The sequence below is a fragment of the Cebidichthys violaceus genome, unplaced genomic scaffold (genome assembly GCF_023349555.1).
Source record: "Cebidichthys violaceus isolate CVI_PGR_0920_01 unplaced genomic scaffold, fCebVio1.0.p SCAF_15, whole genome shotgun sequence".
NCBI lineage: Eukaryota > Metazoa > Chordata > Actinopteri > Perciformes > Stichaeidae > Cebidichthys > Cebidichthys violaceus.
In genome coordinates this window covers 10,119,707-10,143,367 of record NW_027176318.1, presented here as the reverse complement: position 1 = coordinate 10,143,367, position 23,661 = coordinate 10,119,707, and the positions used below count along the sequence as shown (strand labels likewise).

Below are 23,661 nucleotides of genomic sequence, written 5' to 3'. Positions count from 1 at the left end.
ATTAATTCAATATTGCTTAATTTTTTCACCTTATTGTGGTTAAACAAGCACACTGTTTTCTGTCTCACTTGTAGTGTGCACTCCTGTGGGATTGTCCAGGATGTTCACCATCATGGGCCAGTTACTAGTGAAGCCAACGGTAAGGAATCATTATGTGGTTGTTCTGTAGGCTTGAAGCCACTGTCTGCTTCAGTCGACCATTTACATGCGCAGCAGAGGACTACAAATACATCACCAACTCATCCTCCCATCTGCCATCTCTCCGGTCCCACTTTGGGCCTAATTATAACCCATTTCATCTCTTCCTCCTCTGCTCCCTCCCTTCAGATCCTGGAGGACCTGGATGAGCAGATTTACTGCATCCATTTGCAGGAGGAAGCCCTTCAGAGGAGATTAAACGGTACGTCTGTGGGAGACGTGTTGGCACATTATAGGGGAGGGGAGAGGTCGACTGCCCTATTGGGTGTGATGGAGCGCGCCACACTGGAATCAATTAGCATTGAAAATTCAGCCACACACACACACACACACACACACACACACACACACACACACACACACACACACACACACACACACACACACACACACACACACACACACACACACACACACACACACAACAGCGGCCTTTCCCCACCGCTGTCTTACTCTCATAACTTTCTGCTAAAGGACAAAGCAGCTACATGGGAAGGACCATATTTTATGTTCAGGGAGTTTTTAAGGATCCATTTAAGACACTGGCGACATGATTGCCTCATTTAGGCGTAGAATGGTAACCTGGGTAATAGGATGGAAATTAAATCTTTTACAAGAACGTTTGGCCGGGTCCTGTGGACAATAAAGAGACTTTTCAGTGACTCCTGAAAGGAGACGAGGAGCCTTGTGCTGTTCTCGGTCACAAAAGGATAGTTTAAAGAGTTAAAGGATGGGGAAGATTATTATTTTATTTTTTTAGCCTGCATTTCCTTTTCATGTCTAACCCTCTGTGTTCCCAAATTCCTTGTTTGACGTTGAATAATCTCAAAAAGCAGGAAGTATTTGGGCCAAGTTCCAAAAACTACTTTAATATTAACTCAAGCATGCAACCAAGTGTACAGATGCGAGTAAATGAAGAGGATGAGCGTCCTTTGAAACCATGGAGGTAAGGGAGATCACTCCCTGATAACGCATGTTTTCGAATGCCACACCGGCCAACTCCATAGACTGCCACCAATGCGTATGGTTCCCCCAAGCTCATTCCACGCTGCACTGCTTTGAACTAACTGAATAATAATTGTAATCTGTTCCTTATCACCTCCAACACTGTTTGAACTTAACAAGTCTCTGTGGTCGACATCTTTTCTTGTGCACCGAGGCCGAGCTGCGATACACTTTTGCCGGTTTTAAAAAGGTGGGAATTAAGAGGCGAAGAAGAATGTTTTTAAGCCGTATGTAGATGCACATGCTCAGCGTTCATGCTCACACACGGGTGGAACTGAAGGCTGGGCCGGTGTCCCTTTGATCTGCTGAGAGCGACTACAGTTCAGGAACAGTTCACAGGACACACTCCAGAGGCGAGCGGTGTTGTCGTCTTGCTTCACCTGTGTCCAGGCTCTGCATCCAGCTCCTCCAACAGATCCTCTGACCCAGTTTGTGTTTGCAGATGCCACATCAGTCGATGCATCAGTGTTTATTTACAAGTCTGGGCCTTTGTTGTCCTCTCTCTGCATGTAATTGCCCATTTGGAATGACATTGTTGATACTGCAAGTCTTACACTTCAGAGGTTTTATGGCTTGAATTGGCTGATTGGACATGTGCATCTGTTTTTCTTGCCACGGGTATGATGAACCCAATATGCATAATGTTCAGAGGCATGCAGCTAGAACTATCAGAGAAGCTGTGAACGCTTTACTTGCGAGAAACCGGGTTTTACAATTTACTTGCACAATGTCGCAGCCTAATTTATTCAGGCTTACGTTTAAATATGTTCTAGATATCCCAGACAAAGTAATTCTGATTCCAATGGGTTATTCGCTTAGATATTGTCTCGTAACCAGAGTAGACAAATATACTGCAGTACAGCCACTGTGACATACACACTTGTCCGCGCTGGCCTCTGAAGACCCTGATCTGCTGATAGCAGACTAACGGTCCAGATGCTCTGCGGCACAATGACCTTGCCGGTGCCTCTGTTGTCTCAGCGTGGTGTTTAGCATATGTGTGGATGACGTAATTTTTTGACTGCGCTGAAGGTTGGAGAGGATACGTTGAATTACTCCGGGCCTTCCTGGCTGCCAGAAGCCTCAGTCAGCATCTCTGCCTCGCTGTAACTCAGTCTCTTGCTTGATGCTGCCAGCAGAAGGCGAAGGATATATTTAACTCCAGTTTAGAATGATGTCATTGAAGTTACCGCAGTTGAAAATTCAAGCGATGATATTGTTCTTTGTCTTCAGTTCGATCTGCCGTTTTTTTTTTCATAGCTATCAAGAACCTCCTGTTCATTTGATCAATGATTTATCCATCCTGGGTGACGGGTAAGGCCATGTTTGGATATGTTATGCACGAATGTGATAGATTAGTTCACTACCCCGAGGCAGAGCGTTCAATTCATCTCTGGAGGGAAAGGAAAAAAAAAAAAAAAGCTGTTGAACTGCCCGTGACATTTCCTGTTGTGTTGTGACTGCATTTGCTCGGAGGGTTCAAACTTTCCCCTGCTTAGATCCCGGGACAGGTATCTGCGAGGGCACAGACGACGGTTCAGTCTCTCTCCTCGTCTTCTGCCTACTTAGACCCGTCCAGACAGGGCGTGTCGTAATAACAGAGGGAAGAAAAGGGTTTGATCAAAGTGATTGGTCCTTCACTCTTGTAACAAAGATGAAAGATGGTATTTTTATTGCACGCTAGTAATGGTGTAACACTGAACTAATTGGTCTTGATCTGCCAATCACCTCGGGGGATGCAAATGGATACTCTTCCACTTTGGCTCCTAGGGGCCTCTACGCCAGTGCGCAGAAGTTGGAAGGAAAACAGAGTAAAATAGATAAATTAGCCTTAAATGAGCCGGCCTTGTGGTTTTCCTGGAGAATCCCTAGCTGTCTTCTCCAGCCCACTAAACCAGTTGTGGCATGTGCTAGACAGTTCCTGACACAAGAAATGATTATGACTTGTTTGAGATCACATTGTTGTGTTCGCGGCAGGATTACTTGTTTTGATGGGATTTCTTAATAAAATATAAGTCAAATACCATATGCTGCGGTAAGACAAAGACGTCGTGAAGTTACCATGATGTAATGTGATGTGTGAGAAATGCCTGAAAATACTGTTTCTCGAGTATTCTTTGTATCATTTTAAAGTGAATAACTGTTTTTGGACTGTTTGACAGACAAAACAAGATTCTCAGAACTTTGGGTTTTCTTCATAATTCTTTTACATTTTCTAAACTTAATGTTTAATCCATTCAGTGACTAAATTAGCTGAACAATAAAAATGATCGTGACGACATCTGATCATGAGACAAATGAAGTTCATTCCGATGGTTTGTGTTTCGCAGGATCGTCCTCACACACTTTCTCTCGAGGAAGCTCTACTCTGCAGCTCAACAAAGAACTGGACAATATTAGAAATCAGAGGAATAAATTGGGTAAGTATTTGTATTATGCAGGACTGATATATTTTCTCTGAAGACCTTGAATTGCCATGGAAATATATGCCAAGAAATAAGCTTTTTACATATTGCTGACAGGCAGCCGCTTTCTCCCCGTCTGCCTTAATTTCTTAATTTGGACATGGACCAGAACTGCTTGATAATTTTCCATCCATTTTAGGATATTATAAATGAGGCTCGAGTCTTTTGGGGAGCGGGGTGGGGGTGGGGGGGGAGAGCACAAAGGCACTTAGGATATTGGACAAGATGCAAACTTTATATTGTAGCAAGCCTTTTAGTGATGTCATTAATTTAGAAGGATGGTGCATATAAAGTGCACTTGGCAAACTTCTCGGGCAGGCAGGGTGGGTGCACTTTGAGAATAAGGAGGACTAACAATGTTGGAAATAGAGAAAGAAAGTCAATATGGCAAGGACTAGAGAGCAGTCAGATACACATTGTTGGGTACTGTGGATGTCCATAATAGAAGATATAGTGCACAGGGTCTACAAGCTGTCGGCAGTGTCTACAAACATGACTGACGAGCTGTTGAATGAAGAGGAAGATGGAAGATATAAACTTGAAATGTGTCATCTGGCTGAGAAGAATGAGGCATAGTAGTTGCCCACCGCGCGCACACACACACACACACACACACACACACACACACACACACAGACCAAAATATAAATCACAGAATTAATTTGGTTGCATTTCTTTTTATCCAGGATTTATGATTGTTTCCACTAATTAAGGCAATGATAAGTCTTAACTAATTAAAGAGGAAGAGCATCATTTTTTGATAAGGTTATGAAATGTATCTTACCTGGGGGGGATGGTTGCGATGAGAGGTGAGATTGTGTTTGCTACACACACTCACGATGTGTTTTACCAAACCGAGCTGTACAAACACTGTGAATAAAGCCAGAGGGCTCGAGGTTTCATTATTCCTCTTTGATGAACATATTAATTAACCAGCAGTGGAAAGTGGTTTGTATCTCTGAATCTTGCAATTAAAGAGTGGGTTATACACATATAGACTAATGACCTCACACTCTGGCTCTCATTTCCACTCAGAGAGAAGAAAGAAAGCATCGGGCTGGGAGAAGAACTTGTTGTATCCCATAGTGATGCTGATCCTGCTCGCAGGAACGGTGAGTGCTGTGACTGACCTATCATTAAGCCCAAACTGTTTACTCATGGCGTATACAGCCTGGCTGGTGGCCATTGGGACTAACACCCTGTACCTCAAATCCTATCCTCTTAACACTTCTGAGTCTGGGTGTGGAAACTACTTTTGTTTAATAGCTGTTTAAGACGACGCTGAATTGCCACCATTTTCCATAGATTATAGTGTGGGAGTACTTGTTATGCCTCCTTCATGGCCTCAAACATCCCCACATTGTTCAGGTTTTGAGCAGCTTAATGTTGGAGCATTATTATTATGCATTACCATACTTACGGATCAGCACACCACAATTCAATTATATCACGATGTCGGATACTCTGAGGTATTTGATCAATGTTTTTATAATTCTACCACATGTAAACAAATCTTTATCTTCCTCTCTGTCTGCAGACAATCTCAGTTCTTATGGTGGCATTTAATATCCTCTACCTTCTAGTGGATGAGACTGCCATGCCCAAGGGATCCACGGTAAGCCTACTGTAACCTAACCTAAGTGCGTTTCTACTCCACGCACACACACGCACACACGCCCAGAATGTAAACTGCAGAAGAGCTTGCCTATCAGACCTGCCATGCTCCCGGCGGGGACATAAATCAAATTCCGGATATGCTCAGATGCCTGTTGGAAGAAAAGGCCCGACCAGATGTTAATCAGGCTTGAACCTTGTGCCTCTTGTTTTGTTTTGGAAGCTCATTGAAAGTCATTTCACTGCAGCGTGCAGATTCAATGAGCCCGCTACGTGTCTCAAGTCCACAGTGGGTGAAAAGACAGGGCCAGGTGAAGGGCTCTTACTGTGAGGCAGCGTAGCCGAGTGTGGAATGGCTCTGAGAGATTTTCATCTCCGTCTAACATGCAATGTGTTTTAAGCTCCCCCTTATCTCGTCTCATCTGCAGCGACAGAGAGGCGTGCGTGCATGTGCTTGTATGTGTGTGCGTCTGTGGTTGCATTCTTGTCTGAGAGGGGGCAACATAATGTATCCTATTTCTCCCTCATTTAATTTTGCGTCTCGCGGGCAACTGACAGAGCTGCCCTCGACATTCCAATTATTTTATTGAACAGAGATGTTTTCTTTGGCATGACGCATCACAGAAAATCCCCCAAATTACACTTGTCATGCAGCTTGAAGCTGTCCTCCCTGACAGTGTGGCCCCACTAAATGGTTTATACGTTTGTTGAGCTGGATAGATGCCACACCTCTGATGATCTCACAGCACTACGAGGGGTGGGGGGGGGTGGGTGTCTCGTCCTCCAGAACAATCGATACTGATATGATATCCATCTATCCACCCCGTTAACCCTGCCCTCCAGCTGTCGAACTCTCTGCCTCGTAGTTACCCGCACACTGTCTCGAAGGAGATAAGGACAGAGGAGAGAAAGCGACATAAAGAGGTAGAGAGAGCGGCTGGTTTGAGGTCGGAAGGAGGAACTGTCAGAGTAAAGAGACTGTGGGAAAGTCAAATGAGGCCCCCGATGCGCTGATTGTTTTGGGGGGAGAGCACAATGGAAGTGCCCTGTCAATGTTTGTCTTCCCTTCCTACTAAGCATCCCGCCATAGTCCTCGGCATACTGAGCAGTGCCCCAATTGGCTTTACGGAGCAGAGGATGGAGGTGGAGAAGGATGATGAGGAGCTAGGAAAAGAGAACGAGCAGGGAGGAGAAACAGGTGGCTGGAGATGAGAAGCAGAGATGCTGTAGAAACAACACGGGGGAGGAGAGGAACTGGAACCGGCTCCGTCAAAGGACGGTGTGTTTTACAGCGTGATGAACAAGCACTAAGAGGGACCAATAAAATAGTTATTGCGGGCCCTCCTCTTTGGTAGCCACAACACTTGACACTATATTTTGAAAAATTGACTTATCTGGAACTGGACTCCATCTTTCACCTCACTAAAGTTGCACTTCTGTGAACACACACAAACGTGCATAATTAAACTTCCTGTGACAAGCTCACCTTAGCTATGGCCTTTCAACTTTTGTGAATGAAAGTGAAAGGGCTTGAAAGCAACTTTTGTAGTCAGGTCACCAACAAACAGACCATCATTTCCACTCAAACACAGACCCACACAATGCTGTACGAGAACCAAAGACAGTGTCGACATGCCAAAGAGGTAGGCAGATGTGTTGCTACCATGCAGCATCTAGGCCTGTGAACGCACCCCCCTAATTTGAACCATGTCATCCCTGGTGTCTATTTAGCAGGTTATCCTCTCAACAGACTGTAGGTGCAAATACTCACAAGTGGTGGGGTCAAATAATGGCAGTCTCTTGGTCAAAGCCGTAGCCTCCAACTGAAAAAAAACAAACAGAAGTAAGAGTTAAAGGTGTCGATCGCATGGAGAGCTCAGTTTAGAACACATGCATTTGCTGTAGCGTGGTTCAGACTTACATGTCCGAACCATTTCAGAACTCTGTACCTGAAGTAAACGGCAGCTCTATGTATTATATTTACTTTTTATGTCTACTTCTTTCCCCTTACTCGTTAGATGATAGCCGGGGGGATTATCTGGTGTGCAAGAGGATTGACAGAAGTGAGAACTTATGACTATGTGAAAGGCAGTGAACTAAAATAAATACAATTTTAGAAAAATGCTGCCATTACTGCAGGGACCCACCTGAGGTCAAATGGTCAGGACGTGAGGCATGTGTTAAAACACACACACACACACACACAGACGACCTCGCCATTGCCTCGTATTGCGAGGTGTTAATCTTACTAGCTACAAATGCAATGTGTCAGCTGAAAGAGTCGTGGCAGGCTGCACGGACGAATCTACCAGACCCCCCCCCCCCCCCAGCCTTCCCTCTCTGTGACACACACACACACACACACACACACACACACACACACACACACACACACACACACACAATCACCCTTTCTGCTACTGGAATGAAAAGAAGAGTTGAAAGGAGGCGTACTGTGAAAGCTAGCTGTCCTAAGCGCGGGCATACACGCATATTGCGAGTGCACACACAATCTTAATGCATGCCCACCCTCCCTCCATTAATAAATTACATCAGATGCTGTCTGCTAATTCCCAGAGAGAGAGAGAGAGAGAGAGAGAGAGAGAGAGAGAGAGAGAGAGAGAGAGAGAGAGAGAGAGAGAGAGAGAGAGAGAGAGAGAGAGAGAGAGAGAGAGAGAGAGAGAGAGAGAACTGCACCATGGCTCTGCAGTAAGCTACAGGATGACAGTTGCATAAAAAGGCATGAAACAACCTGCCAGGCTTTCCTTTTTTCTTCAGGCTCTTTTACAAAACAAATCAAGATAAGGACAATCAAGGAGGGTTAGAACAGAAATGAAATACAACAAAAACATAACTAATAAACTAAAAACTCAATCTAGAACCATACTCTGAACATCTACTATGCAACTGTAATATGATTTGGTATTGCAAGAATAGTAAATAATGTATATAAGCACATTGATGTCGTGCATTAGTATGGCAAGGTGCTGTATTTGAATTGCATTGCTATACAAATAAACTGCATATGGAATACATCCAGCTATGTACACATGACACAGAGACAGGATAGAGGAGAGCATAGCAGCATTTTAGACTATTAAGCATTCGGGAATATGCTGCACAGTTGTAATCATACATACTTCATATCCATATGATTATCTACAAGATCTAAAAATGCAGCATACAGTTTTAGGAACTTTTTTTTTTTAACTTAGATCCGGGTTGTTGTTGTTTTTTTTTGCATGAAAGTGAGCAGGCTATGGTCAATTCTTGCTGGTTGACATGATGCACAGTACTGTAGGTGCCCCACACAACACACTGATCCCCTGGAGGATTAACCCCGGTGCCAAGTTCAACAAAAGCAAATATTTATCATTTCACTACACAGATGCTTGGTATGTGCAGCATATGTAGATGTGCATTTTTCCTGCTCCAGTTTCAAAAGGCCTTTAGGTGTTGGGGGGGGGGGGGGGGGGGTACGCCTAGTGTTTGCCAAAGTATTTGTTTTGTTGTTTTTATGTTTTTGGCTTGCTTTCAGCCTGTACACTCTTCTTACCGTAAGCAATGTGCCGTTTTTGTTTGAACACCTGTTCACATATTGTATGATCGACAGTGATTTGAAAAGAGCCTCTTTCATCTTGTTCCATTCATTACTTAGCCAATTTGATTCTGTCCTTCTCAAGTGGGGAAATTCTTCATGCACCGCATACTTACTTTGCAGGATTTCTGTAATTGCGCGTGTGTGTGTGTGTGTGTGTGTGTGTGTGTGTGTGTGTGTGTGTACGCACACAACTGCCTGCAGGGCCGTCGTTTCCCATTTTCGGTTTTTATTTGTGATGTGTTTATTTGAATAACCCCATCTTCTGTCCGTGTCTTCATCTTCCAGGACCGAGGCATTGGGAACACCTCTCTGTCCACGTTTGGCTTGGCTCAGGCGGTGCTGGAGATCATCCTCATGTTGTATCCTTTAAGTGACCCCCCATTGTTTGTGGCCAAAGTAGCATGCTCCATGGCCAAGAGCAACATTGTCAAGCCAGCTTTGTTTACCCAGGACATAGTTCAGCCGGACACCTTCCGGAAGACGCGTTGTGCTGTTTCGTCACCTTTTATCGTAGCTGAAAAGGTGCAGATTAGGAATACTTAAACAGGGCGACTCAATGAAGCGGCTTTGCTACCAGCGGAGAAGTGTTTTTGGTCCTTGATTGATTTGCTCAACAGCTACTTGATGGTGTCCTCTGTCGTTGGCTTCTACAGCCTGCGAGTCTTTGAGGGACTCACTCCCAGGAACGATGACACAACCATGACAACGGTAAAGATGGGACGGGAGGTCGGGGGTGTGGGGTGAAGTGGGGGCAAGGGTGCCGAGATCGCTCCTACGGTGCTGATGTGTTTGGGACCCCCCCCCCCCCCCGTGTTTCATCCATTTCCCTTCTCTCTCACTCTGAACTCCTCCTGCTCACTAACGTTTTCCTCAGGGCCCCCTCAATGGCTTTAGTTGATCTGTCCAATGTTTGTTTGTGGGTTGCGCAAACACTGGCAAAGTGCAAGCCCCTTTCTTGTACATCACAGGGAGAGCTGGGGTTTTTTTTTTGGGGGGGGGGGGGGGGGGGCATGCTCTGTTTGGCACCTATTCACTTGGTAATGAGTTTGGGAGTGGTGAGGCTTGTTAACTAGCCATGACGCTCCAGTGAAAGGGCTTGAAAGGACAACGGAGAAAACCTGGTAATGAGCAACTTCAGAGGTTCTAATTGTACAATATGTGGAACCAATTTAACACCAAGCGATGTGTGCATATGTGTGGCCACGTCATAGCTGGAACCGTCTATGCGACGGCCACTTTCTCCTCACACGTCTCATAACTGTACGTTACATGCTGGAGCGATCTTAATTTTGATTATGTGTCGATCGTGTAGATCATTGGTTGCTGCGTCTCCATTTTGGTCCTGAGTTCAGCCCTGCCAGTGATGTCCAGAACTCTCGGTAAGTACCTCTGTTTCAAGTCTTTATGTTAAGCTAAGCTAACCAGCTGCTGGCTGTATTCATACTCAGTGGAAAGACTGAAGAGTGAAATCGATCTTCTCATCTAATTCTTCTAATTCTGCTATTTCCCAAAATATCAAACCTAAAATGTAGGTTGAACTGAATTGGAGACGTCATAACAACCTCGCTACTAACAACCACAACGAGTAAATGCCCCTCCCCCCCTCCACTGTTTTCAGATAGTGCCACAAACAGCAGACCATTAAGGTTAGCAAGTTGAATTCTCCTATAGTTTCCCATAGTGACATTAGAAAAGAGTGCAGGGTGAAAGGGTAAAAATGACAGGGTTAGCACCGTCACAATGGCACTAATAAACATGCAGAGTGCAGAGCACAGCTGTTCAAATAGCACTACTGTGTGTGTGTGTGTGTGTGTGTGTGTGTGTGTGTGTGTGTGTGTGTGTGTGTGTGTGTGTGTGTGTGTGTGTGTGTGTGTGTGTGTGTCCAACAGAGTGGGAAACCGGGACGGGGCAAGCATACAGTGACTCATTGGGAGCTTTACAAAATATCAACAGGTTCTGCTTTGTGACGCTGAATAGATTAAAAGGAATAAATGCATGAGACAGAGTTGAAGAGAAAAGGCCTCCCAGCTTAAGGGGGGAAAAAAAAAGACTTGGAGAGTTTGATGAAGTGAAATGTTAAGAGACAAAAAAAAAAAAGGTTTTGTGCAGGTCAGTGTGGGAAATATGCACTGTATAAGAGACCGGGGAACTGTACCACAACACAAAACGTGTGCCATTGTTGTAATAGACTGCTGCCATAAATTATCATCGTACGGGTTCCCCCGACAAAACGGCAAAGGGATTTTCTCACTGGATTTTGGATTATTGCAGAAAAAGAAAAAGCATTGCGACTATAAATAACGAGGCTGTAAAGGCAGCGTGATGACGTGTTGTCGTCTCATTTAGCCACTGGTGGGGTGTTTACTGATGTAGAACAAAACTTTAAATCTCTTAAACTTGTGTTAACCACAGACCTGATTTCATATCTGACCAAAAACCCGTTCAAAGAAACAATCGACTTTGAGACGAGGGCCCACAACTTCACAGTTTCAGTTCACTCTCACCGCTCTCATAGTATCGCTTTAGCGAAAAAGCACACTACCTGTGCAGTAAAACAAAAAAGAACCAGCAGGCCAAGTGTCAGTATTTTAATAATCCTCTAATAATAATATAATAATAATGTGTATTGATGGTCACCTCAGAATCAAGTAGAAAAATGTGCCGGTAGCATCACATATTAAGTGTTGCTCACACACACAATGAAAGCAGTCTCACAATCCTGATGAGTCTCTCACATGCTTCCTGGATGCATGACTAGCTGCATGCTAATGTCTCCAGCTACGCTACTGTACCCGACATTTCAAATGCCAGGCATCTTTTTAACCCCAATTAAATGTTCTCAAATTACCAAACCAAGATCAAAACCTTTTGGCATTAGAACGGGACGTGTAGCCAGACCACAGCGGCAAGCTGCATCGACTGGGGTCTCCATCGTCTCTCTCCTCGTCTCTTCACAGGCAATTTTGTTAAAGGTCCTTGATGCTTGCAAACTGCTTACTGCGGCTGTAAATACATCTCTCTAAACACTGAATCGATTGCCCGATCTAATTGACGACAGAGGCTGTGAAGATGTTACAGGAGAAGTAGAATGTATAAAGACTCCTGTCTCTCCAGTGGGCTACATCTGAATCTAATTTCTGCATACTGAAATAGGTTGTGGTGCATGGATTTAACATGTATGTACACAGGCTATTGGAAGCTTAATTATGTGCACTACTTTATTATTGGATGGCACAGCTGGCCTCGCCTTGTGGATTGGCAGGCCAAAATGGATAAGCAGGAAAACAATCGGGTGTTGATGGCTCTCCATGCGGCATGCCATCAGCTGTGACAGATGGTTTGAAATCGGTGTAGTAGTGTGGAGCTACAGTGAGACGAGTCTGCAGGAGAAACGCTCCTTTATCTCCGTCTGAAGGTCCCGGGAGAGAGACGTGTACCTGCGTAGCACCGCTGCTGCCGTACTTAGTCACCCATCCTTTCATAGTCCACAGGGAACAGTCCTTACAGTACTGTTAACCACAGTCAAGTGATGTCAATAAGCATAATAGGGCAGTGGATCAGTGGCTGTTTGTGTAAGCCAGAGTGGATTTGTTTCCGTCTCTTCAATAAGATATGCTTGTTGGTCATGGCTGTTTGTGTAAGCCAGAGTGGATTTGTTTCCGTCTCTTCAATAAGATATGCTTGTTGGTCATCACACCTCTATATTAAAACTCAACATAGTAATTCAAAATAGTAATTGGGGTGAAATGTAAGGTCTTGGCTGGGGCTATCACAGAAAACCAAATGAATGTCGACGTGCTCCTTTGACTTGTTCCTCTGTCCTACACAGGCATCACCAGGTTTGATCTCCTGGGAGACTTCGGGAGATTTAATTGGCTGGGAAACTTCTACATTGTTCTTTCGTACAACCTGCTGTTTGCGGTCGTGACAACACTCTGTCTTGTGAGAAAATTCACCTCAGCAGTACGGGAAGAGCTTCTAAAGGCTTTGGGTAAATTCATCTATTTACTTTGCATTTGTCCTGAGGGTTTCTAACCAGCACCTTTTTAATAAACTATGACAAATATAAAGCCGGACAGTAAAGCCACCACATAATCTTTCATTGTCCTTCAATGTCTGACAAACAATCCTGCCTTTGATATGCTGGATGTTCTGTAGAATATAAAGCAATCTATTTCGTCACTTTGACTGCTCTATTTCATCCCAGTTTGGTACCAATGAAGGTTACGTCTTCTCTGCGGCTTTAGAGGGAGAAAGTGTTTCTGTCTTCTTCTTTTTTTCTTCTTCAAGACAGCACAACCTTGAGTGTCAAAATGGAGGAAATTGCAGCTAGATCCAATGTGCTGCAGGACTGACATATGACAGAGGATGGGGCTAGTCTCAAAGGCTTGTGGTGACAGGCCCTGGATGTTTGATACACGGGGTGGGATAGGGTTAGAAAATGTCAGACAGAGGCACCGAGGGGAGAAAAAAAGCACATCAATACCTCTGTCTAAGTGAAAGTCTGAGGCTTTTTAATGAGATTTCTCTCCCTTATCTCCCCCTGCCCAGGTCTGGATAAATTGCAACTGTCAAACAGCCCCACGGACCCTGAATCTGGAAAGCTCTCGGCCAACGGGCATCAGAAAACTCTGTGAAAGGGACGATAGATCAACACACACACACACACACACACACACACACACACACACACACACACACACACACACACACACACACACACACACACCTTAGCACAGCCAAAGGAAGATTTCGACAGTACTGCCTGACTACTGAAAGGTAAAAGGGATTGGAAGGAACTTAATAAACCCAGGCAGTGTCTGACGGATGCTGCAAATGGAGGCTGAGAGCAATTTAGCTTTGTGACATTCCATCCTCTGCGTCTCGGATGGAAGCTGGGACAGAGCCAGGGATGAGACTGAGGAGTGAAATAGACTGGCATCACTGCAGTGACCTCAACAGCGACTGTGACTTTAAACTACTCATCTATTGCTTCAGGGCGTTCCACCTCCCCAGCACTGCTCCCTGTTTTCCTTGTACGACCTCCTCGCCACTGCACTAGACAAAAGCAAGACGGTGAAGCAGGTCAAACAACGTCTTTTTTTCTAAGTCTTACGTCTAACTAAAGGGCAAAGGGTTCCTCCTCTGAACTCAGTTTAGGAAATAGACCCCCGCAATCCAATTAGTCATTATGTACATGGTAATTGCTGTCTGTGATACATGGAGCATTTGCAGTTGATGGTCTGTAATCATTGGTCTGATGTGAACTGATGCAGGCATGATAAGGTGTCGATTTGTCTTTTTTTTTTTTTTTTTGTTTAAGCTCAAAATGTGAAAATAAGAAAATGCTTTGTGAAGCATGAAAGAAATCACTTATTCACTCATCACATCCAATACATTAAAGCTGCACGGCATCAATAGGACTCACATTATATGCATCGGCACCGTCGTTACTGATGGGCCCCATTCGTCTCTTTATTTGGCTTTACTGAAGCTGCGCTTTAACTTTATTGATGACATCATTAGTTTGTATGAAGTAGGGTAAGAACTTTTTTTAGGTGCTCTAGATTAGACTTGAGCTACTCTACAAAATGGGAAACTATATGGGAGTTTGCATCCACTTCAGTTCCAAAGAGCAGAATGCTTTAGTGCAGCTGAGCCTGTGGTTGTATTTCCTAGAATTTTATTATGCACATGACAAAATAAACATTTTGTCACCCCCCCCCCCCTCCCCCCGAAAAAAAATAATTAATTCACAGAGCACAGAAAAATGTGTCAAATAGTTTGTCTTTTTGTAAATGTTGTATTTACATGTACATATTATATTGCGTTTCATACCTCTTTTGCATTATTTGGATGTAAATATTAGGCTCCTGACTCACTAAGCAATCTTTTTTTTTTGTACATATTTTTTTTTTTTTTTTTTTATAAACACCTAAATCTAATGCAAACCTGTAACGGTCTTCACATACAGAATGCATGAGTGAAAATGAGTGTGCAACTTTGCAGCTGGTAGAAAGACTTGGTGACTCAGGCCCAATTTACATGTAGTTGTATTGCTGCATAATGTTCTGAACTTGTGACGTTCTTTGTCTCCAGAACCACCTTAAATGCCTTATACGACAAGCATCTCGCAGGCTTAATGTTAAGGTTGTTTCTTGTTCCGTGTCGTTTGTTAATGTACACGTACGTATGTGTACAAGTACATCGTTTGTCTCTAGACGGTTCCACTGTGAGCCCCCGTCTGCATCGAGTTCGTAGTCTCAAGCCAGCTAGATGTAACGTACACATTGCTTTTGGCCATGAATGTTTTCACAGTAGCTCTTATCTAGTGAGAAGCTTCATCTTGAGACTCATTCATCGCCCGTAAAAGTTAAGCAGTTGCTAGAATAGGGTCGAGTGATCCGACGATGTTATCTCTACGGCGTTATAGATGTCATGTGCTTTCATGGTGACTAAAGTGACACGATGACAAAAGAAAAGGAATTAAAGAAATTTAAATTGATATATGCATTTGAAACTGTTGTTTCGTAGGACAGGGAATGTGTTACATCAAAGCTGTCTACCATTGGTTGTTGCTGTATTACAAAGACTGGATTTAAAGAAAAATGTCGCAACTCTCAATTATGAAACTCAAGGTGAGGCGAGAATGTTTTGTAAAGGGTGACCTCTACAGCTCTTACCATCCCAAACCCAAAGCAAGACTGTGTTTCTGATTTACAAAATCTATCATTTCAAGAGCAGTTTTACCAAAATTCTTAACTGGCAAAAACATTCGGTAGATTTTCTAGTATGTCGTGTGCCCTTTCATTGGATACTGTGAATAATCCACATGGACCAAAGGGATTTGGCTAAGCATAAAGGATGATACTATAAACTAGCCAAATGTCACTTTAAATGTTGGATGAAGTAGTGAAAGTAAAAAGTAGCTGTATGACTTGATCTGGATGAACTGCATTAACTACATGGCTTGAGTTGGAGTTTTCCCAGTTCCATGATGGCTGTGCATACGTCCACTCAGCTGCAGACTTTGGTAACACTTGGCTCTGCGGGACTTCGCAGTGAAGCGTCACTCCCCTAATAAAAAACGTTGCAGAAAGAACAGAGACATTTTCTACTCAATCAAGCGTCTTTGGTTGCCTTTACAGTACGTCTCTGTTGTGTGTGGGGCTTCAAAAGTTGAGAGTTGGCCTGTAAGTGAAGCAGTTTTTTTTTTTTTCCTGTGCTGTCTGTATGTCAGTTGGTCGCTGCATGTCATTTTTGGTACACGTTTTGTGAATGTATTTTTTTACGATTTCTCAGTTTGCTAAATGTATGTTTAGTTATTTTTGATGTTTGTGTGTTTGCAAATAAACGTAGAAAAATGCTTTGTGAACATCTTTTCATTCGTCATTGTGACACCGTGGACAGAAATACTGGCAGACGAGAGTACGGAGTAGTTTGGCATTTTGGGAAATACATTTATTCAGTTTGAGTGGATTGATACCACGCTCATGTCCGTGCAGTAAGTGTGGAGCTAGAGCCAGTAAACAAATTAAACACAAAGTGTTGTGCAACCAGTGAGCTTCAAGGGTTCTGTTGCTGAATCTTTATGCTAAACTAAGGCAATTCAATTTGTACCTGGTTAGATGAGTTTTTTGTGGTAGACAGATCTGCACAGGGGACAGGAAGGTCTGCTCTCAGTAGAAAAGGCCTCAAAGGCCTCTAGACAGAGCTGATGGAAGAGGTGGGAACAGGACAGCAGCACGGTGCGTCTGCCTTGTTCATGGCTGGAGGTACCGGCTTCTGTTGGGAGGCTTAGGCTACACAATGCAGTCAGGCAGATGGCGCAGTCCCAGACACCTCTCTGGACAACCTGTTGGTGTTGGAAACACAATATAAGTTAGCCTTCCTTAAGGCATGCAGAAATAACAGACTTTATCCTTGCCGCTGCCATGTCATTATAAAGAACTCTAAACCAAATCTGTAAGCAACTACCTGACGGGTTTGATCATACGAGGTGATAACGTGTTTATCAGTGATCCTTATGAAAACAAAGAAACACACGCACAGCTCCGCCAATGATTAACCAGAGACAGCTTCCTGTTTTTAGGGGCCAACATGCTCGGCCGTTAAATGTTTCATAATGAGCCGCACTCCACTTTATAGAGTTTGCACCCGTGAAAAAGGTGCACGGTATGTGTTGAAAGCACATTCACTGTTTGATACTCCATGTCAAGGCTGAGCCACTCCTGCCTTGTGCTTCAACCCTTTTCACACCAGATAAAGAAGAAAAAAAAAGAAAAAGAAAAAGACATCTTCTTTGCACACACCCCGCTCCCTCTATGGAAAATGGTCCTGGCTGCAACGAAAGCCAACAATGGAGCCTTATGGAACAGCAAATCTTAATGTCTTTTCAACCCCTCCACGGCAGTCGAGGCGATGAAAAGCCTGCCGTGCATTATCAGACTGGGTCGTGTTTTTTGTAAACACAGAGGATTATTAGCCTTCCCACTGCCATTCATTTGATAAAGTCAATGATCACCACTGGAGTGGTGTACTTTCTATACAGCAGCTGGGATGCTGTTGTCCCCATGCAAGCGTTAACATGTCAAGGGAAAGGCACGGCTGGGAGAAGGAAGAGATGTTTACGGCGGCCGTGTTTAATGATAGAAGTGGCTTCTGGTTCAGTGTGACTTGTTCCTGACCTGGCTTTGTACTCGCTCCCAGTCGCTCTCCTGAGATTCAGAGACGCGCTTTCTCTCCAGCTGCTGGAACACTCGTCTGCTTGATGACAGCGAGCGGTTGATATCACTCAGAAAAGCCTCCGTGTCGGTGTGACAGTATTGGACAAAGCTGTCATTCAACTCCTGCAACTTATTAGAAGAAAAAAAAAAAAGCATTTTAGTGGCACAAAGGAGGCATGTTTCATTCAGATACACAATAGAGTCGTGTTTTCAGCGAAGGCTAATTGTTTGTGTGTATTGTAACGGCTGAGGCATGCTGACAGGGTGCAGTTGTTGAACAGCCAGATCAATACAGTCACATCTCCCACTAACACGGAGAATTAATGGAAACCAGGAAAAAAAAAAAAAAGGAAAAAAAAGTGCTGGAACACACGTTGAAATAATAAATTAGACATTCAGGTTGGGGAAAAAAAAATGTAAAATATAATTAAACTGAAGCGCCCGGTCTCCTCTAACATTCTCAAACTGACTGACTTTAAAGACTTCTTTCCATCGTCTGTCCTCCCAGAACTCATCTGGCTTCTCCCATTTACAGCAGCTGTTGCTAGGCAACAATTAATGACGGCATAGGCATGTTTAGATCCAAAACATATTCAATAGTCGATGAACAGGCTATTTATATACAGTATGCGTTCCAACAGCACTATGCAATTGATCAATTAACGTAAATGTCTACATGAGTAACGACATCTTCAATTAAACGACAACACTTATGGAAGATCATGAGATGTGGGTGAAAGCTCTGGAAAAAACAATTTGTTCAACATATTCTAGTAAAATTATATATATATATATATATATATATATATATATATATATATATATATATATGGCTGCAACTGATGGATTAATGTGCTGATTTTCAATTAATCACAAGCTTGTTGTTAAAATGTCATAAAATGGTGACACACACCCATCACAATAAGCCCAAGGTGACGTCTTTGAATTGTTTTTAAAGACGTCACCGACAGACTAAACCGGTATTCAGTCACCTATCACAGGAGACAAAGAAAAGCAACTAAATAAAAGCTGAAACTAGACAATATTTGGCATTTTTGCTGGAAAAATTACTCAAATTAATTGATTACCAGAGTTGCTGCTGATCATTTTCTGTCAATCAACTAATAGGTGCAGCTCTACATTAATGTGTTGCACTACATCTGGGAAATGCAACGTCATTACTGCTCAATGTTACTCAGAGTGGCATTAGCCTCAGCACCTGCTGCCACACATGCATTTGTTTTCTGTCCGTGACACACCTACACACACATAAACACACATACAAATACAAGCCCCATCCCATAGCCTATCATAGTGACATCAGAATTGCTTTACAGCTAGGTTTTTTTATCACTAATTAAACCAAAGTTGACCATTTGGATGGAGGGTTTTATGAGCCTGGCTGAAGGCAAACAGTACAGCTCTGGTGAACTTTGCCTCGCTCTGCAGGAGATGTGGACGGGAGAGCAGCGAGAGAAGGGAGAGGAGGTGGAGCACAGAGGCGTTATCTCACGGCAATCCATCTAGATGTCGGTAGTGTCCCCCTTAATGTGTTGACTTAGGGTCGGACCTCCGAAGTGAGTAAAAATTGAAAGCTGGGCATCAGGATCAGCCGATAAGATTTCTGAAACTGGGCCGATAAGTGGGAGTTGTTTTTTTCCCCCCAGGAACACCTGTGGCTTCGTCGTACAAAGATGCTTTATGGCCTCCTGCTATCACAAGGAATACTGAAAGAATAGGTTTCTCCGTCTCGCACAGGTTCCAGCCCAGCACCAACACGTCTGTTTGCATTACAGTCAGCTAAGCAAATAAGTCTTCCCGCTGAAAATCAAGTCAATCAGACCTGTCAGCGCCGCGCTGCGCAGCTCACAGCTCTTGAAGATCATCCTCAGTGTGACAAAAGATATGAGCCAATCTCATGACCACCCACAACCACTGAATCACACAACGTGAATGTAAAGTGGCTGACAGCGTCTATGACTCCATCCGAAGCATGTGGACCAGGACATGGACATAATGTGTTAGAACACAGTTAATTGGTTACGTGACACGCTAAGGCATGCTTTATAGGCGGGATGATAGAGACTGACAGGGGGATGGGTAGGACACTCCGACCCTTGGAACACATTATGAGCGCGGCACTCACACATTTGTCACTGATGCTTAATCAGCTCGTTTGAAGTGCAGTGCACTCTGCATGATTACAACTCAACGTAGAAATAAATAGGGCCTTTAAGACATTGGACATAGATTGCATGTGTTGGAGCGGACCATGTTAAAGCAGGGTTATTAGATGAATTTGATTGAGGAAATGACTCTGCACCCCCGAGGATCTGGTTTGGTTAAAAGATAAGGTGACCAGACTCCTCTCTGGTCATCCAAGGCCTCAAATGGGGGAGGTTCACTAGGTGGCAATGTTCCCTTTTCCTGAGAGCCACCCTGAAGGCAACACAGCCTCAGAGTCAAAGGACCCCATCCACTGGTTGCTCTTCAGGCCAATTTTCTAAAATAATCCCTTCATCAAGAACCAATCGTTGCATGATTTATAGCTTTGAAATTGGACTAGACAACAAAGCCTGAAATGACAACCTGCGTCAGGTATCCAAACATCCTGGTCAACCTCACCTCTTCACCCTTTCCCATCCAACACAGGAACAAAGCTACTCTCTCTCTCTCTCTCTCTCACACACACACACACACACACACACACACACACACACACACACACACACACACACACACACACACACACCAAGCTTTTGTGTTGACCCTGGAATGTCCAGACTGTTTGACTAAAACACAACACTCTCTCCTCATTAGTGGACAATCAGTGTATGATTCACAAAGCATCAAAGAGGCTTGAGAGGGTGAGAGCAGGTGAAGGTGCGTCTGTAGGTTAGCGGTGGGGTCAGCGAGTCCCTGAAACCCTCAAGACTTGACGTCCGTCGCAAGCTTTGTTTGACTAACCAAACAGTCAGAGTGACATGTAGGAAAAAAAAATGTCAGGAGACAGATGCTAGTCAATGTGACCTTATGTATGTTCAGTGTGATCCGAAGAAGCATGATTGATCTATGAGACCCTGTTGTGATCGCTGCAGATCTGAAGTCGAAACTCACCTTTGCCTCGAAGAATTTCCGTCGCAGCTCTTTGTCTTTTGGCCAGATGGATTTTCTTCGTTTTCGGTAACTTTTTCGAGCAAGGTAGCCTCGCCAGCACGCTTGAATTCTGAACACGCATATAACCACAAAATACATTCAAAAAGTCACTGTCAAAACACTTTGAAAAACAAAAAGTCAAATGTTAGAAAAATGTGGTAAAAGTCAAAGCTTTGCAGAACACCTTATTTATGGATTGCTATGATTATGTGCATCTATTAACTTGAAAATGATAACATAACATTTTTATATCTAAAACCTCAACCAAGCTAATAGCAAGGGTGCTATTATTACTATTACTATTGATTATTTCATGTATAAAGCATATTTTAGTATTAGAGGATTTTTTTTCCTTCAGCACTAGATTAAAGATGTTTCGTTACTTGGTGAGATTGTGCGATGAATTGCTATTGTGCATTATTGTGAATCTGTCTGTCCCATACAATTATGGAAACAGAAAGTATTTTATGCATTTTTTTTATTTAGTGCATGCACCTGGTGGCACATTGGTGTCTGAAGAGGCGAGCTGCATCGTGGATCACCCGTGTCTCGTACTGCTCCTTTCTGCACATTGGGCAGCACCTCCTCCCAGAAAACCTCTCAAAGGCCCGCAAACACGCTCTATGGAAAACATGAGAACATGACAGCAACACCTAAAACGAAACAGTGACATGAGTTATTTAGTGCATCTGAAATGGAAATTGTATCATGCATGCAATTTCATAGGTTGACCGACTATATGGTTTGAAATGTCTCTGGGGGATGCTGCTGAACGTGTAGTGGTTTTCAGGTTTTCAAGTGCTTACAAAAAAACCCTCTCATACAGTATACAGTCTGTGCACATGCTGTGTGTGTGTGTATTTGAGCCTTAAGCCATGCTAAATGTGTGTATTCATGCACGTATGAGAATGTGTGTATTCATGCACGTATGAGAATGTGTGTATCTGCCTTTAAGTGTTATTTGCTGAGAGGATAGAGGGAGTCAGCAGGACCCCCGGTGGGCCGGCTGGGACCTGGACTATAGTCTCTTCTACCTGTGAGTGGGATTCTTTTATGGTCTGAAAGGAGACAGCCACAGCTATTGGGCTTGGTACACAAACCAGTTTACTCAGATCTCTGGAGGGCAGGGGGGAGGCATATTGATTTCCCATTGTTTTGGCCTGACCAACACACTCCATCACCAGTGAAAGGGCCCCCTGCAGTGTACAATTTCCAGGAGCTCGACAAGAGCTATCAGACCACAGAGAGAGATTTCACTTCGCACAATGCTCTAAGGCTGCAAGCTACAGTTTATGGACACAATATAGAAAGGGAATACAAATGTAATAGAAAGCAGGGTACCGTTTTCATTTTAAATCCATTCCTATTACAGAAAAAAAGTCCAACTTGTATTCAAATAATTTACGTCAACACAGCTGACTCAACAACTGCTGCTGTCAGCATTTCTAATTGTCATATTAATGCTCGATTGCAAGACTGTGGCACAAAAAAAAACGCATCGTTACAATATGGTTTGCAGAAAAATGCCAAATCAACAAAGATTCCCTCCTGTCACTTTCCCTTGTTAGCAGGCTCTAATTAACTCCCCCCCCCCTGAGTCAAACTAATATTTACATGCGCATCTATGGCAACTGTGCTTTGTGAGGCCACCTATTCTAGTCCCACATTCTTGAGGAGATTGGCATCTTAAAAGGGGATCGGAAAGGTGTAAAAGGACTGAATGACCCCTCACAGTAACACACTGATTGCTACATCATCACGTCACAGTTGAGTTCCAAGGCAGTATGGGTAAATTTGTACAGTTGTCTACACAGATTAGGACATACAGGAACTGCAGGGGGGTGGAGGCTTTGTGTATGTGCTCATGTGTGCATACGGAAACACAGGTTTCCCCGAGGACAGACAGAACAGAACATTGGAAACATGCAACAAAAAAAAGAAGACAGAAAGAAAGAGCTCTCTCACAGAGTATTAACAGTAGCTGCTGTGTTGGGGGAATACCTGAGGCTGAAGGCAGAACTCCTCCCTGCATATTGCACAGGGCTGTGCCGAGTTCCCCTGCTGAACAGACCTCGCCTTGACCCGAGTCCATTCGTCCTCCGCTATTCTCTCTGCAGGGGAGGCCACCAAACCCCACTTCTGAGCTAGAATACATAAGAAAAAAATGACTGGTTATGTATTCACAAGAAATAGTCTTTCTAAATTTCCCAGAGTGTTTTATTTGTACCTAATGTTAAAGGGGGTGGAGCAGAATCAAGCACATATTCTCTCTCTTCTTGGTGGTCTTGTGTCTGCAGACGCCTCTCCTCCGCTCTTCTTCTGGGTGCTTTTCTTCTGCCTCTCAGAAAAGGGTCAGAAAGTGGGGCATTTGGATGCAGCAGGTTGCGCGTGATGTGGTCTTGAAAAGCAGCCGCATTGAGCACCAACTTGTTGCCGGCTTTAGAAGTCAAACCCTGTAAAATACAATATAAAATGTCCATCGCTGCATTTACATAACGTGCTGTAAAGTTGCAAATGTAGACTTAGTGATCTCAGACCAGGATAAGCAATAAATACAGCTAAATACATTCTGAACCACACTGTCTAGACAGTATAATAGCAAAATGCAGCAATAAATCACTGCATTGGCCAAATGGAAAACGCTATAATTGCCAAAGATATGCAGCAACGAGTGCGTCGAATAAATTACTTTTTACACAAAACGCTCGGCTGCAAACTTATCTGCTGGTTTCTTTAAAATATTGTAACTCTGACCTCGTTTAACTCGTGAATTAAGAGTTAAATGCGCTGTTTTCAACGTAAACAGAACCGTGTGGAGTCTAATCCACACAGGTGTGTTTGCTATCTCATTAAGCAACGGGACAACTTTACTTCCGTCTTTCAAACGACACGAGCT

The 23,661-nt window shown here is 43.6% G+C and overlaps 2 protein-coding genes across 2 annotated transcripts in view; one reads left to right on the top strand and one right to left on the bottom strand.

Moving 5' to 3' along the window:
- lmbr1 (limb development membrane protein 1) overlaps positions 1-16,249 on the top strand; it is a 30,026-nt gene extending 13,777 nt beyond the window's left edge. The window contains exons 8-17 of the mRNA XM_068709927.1: positions 75-139; positions 328-400; positions 3,534-3,623; positions 4,704-4,780; positions 5,206-5,283; positions 9,169-9,242; positions 9,501-9,591; positions 10,196-10,262; positions 12,713-12,874; positions 13,435-16,249. Coding sequence (XP_068566028.1) covers positions 75-139; positions 328-400; positions 3,534-3,623; positions 4,704-4,780; positions 5,206-5,283; positions 9,169-9,242; positions 9,501-9,591; positions 10,196-10,262; positions 12,713-12,874; positions 13,435-13,520 — 863 coding nt within the window. The 3' untranslated portion in view covers positions 13,521-16,249. The remainder of the gene's footprint in view (positions 1-74; positions 140-327; positions 401-3,533; positions 3,624-4,703; positions 4,781-5,205; positions 5,284-9,168; positions 9,243-9,500; positions 9,592-10,195; positions 10,263-12,712; positions 12,875-13,434) is intronic.
- A 168-nt stretch (positions 16,250-16,417) lies between these two features.
- Positions 16,418-23,245, bottom strand: rnf32 (ring finger protein 32). Its single transcript, XM_068710325.1, has 6 exons — positions 22,993-23,245; positions 22,767-22,909; positions 21,261-21,418; positions 20,727-20,835; positions 17,571-17,738; positions 16,418-16,738 (listed from the first exon to the last, which is right to left on the bottom strand). The coding sequence occupies exons 1-6, from the start codon at positions 23,243-23,245 to the stop codon at positions 16,508-16,510; spliced, it is 1,062 nt and encodes a 353-aa protein (XP_068566426.1). The 3' UTR covers positions 16,418-16,507.
- Positions 23,246-23,661: the final 416 nt, after the last annotated feature.

Coding starts and splice junctions, on each gene's coding strand:
- rnf32 (XM_068710325.1), bottom strand. CDS start 23,245: ATGGACATTTTATATTGTATTTTACAGGGTTTGACTTCTAAAGCCGGC. Junction 17,739..20,726: donor GGAAATTCTTCGAGGCAAAG/GTGAGTTTCGAC, acceptor TCTTCTAATAAG/TTGCAGGAGTTGAATGACAG. Junction 16,739..17,570: donor GGGAGCGAGTACAAAGCCAG/GTCAGGAACAAG, acceptor CAACACCAACAG/GTTGTCCAGAGAGGTGTCTG.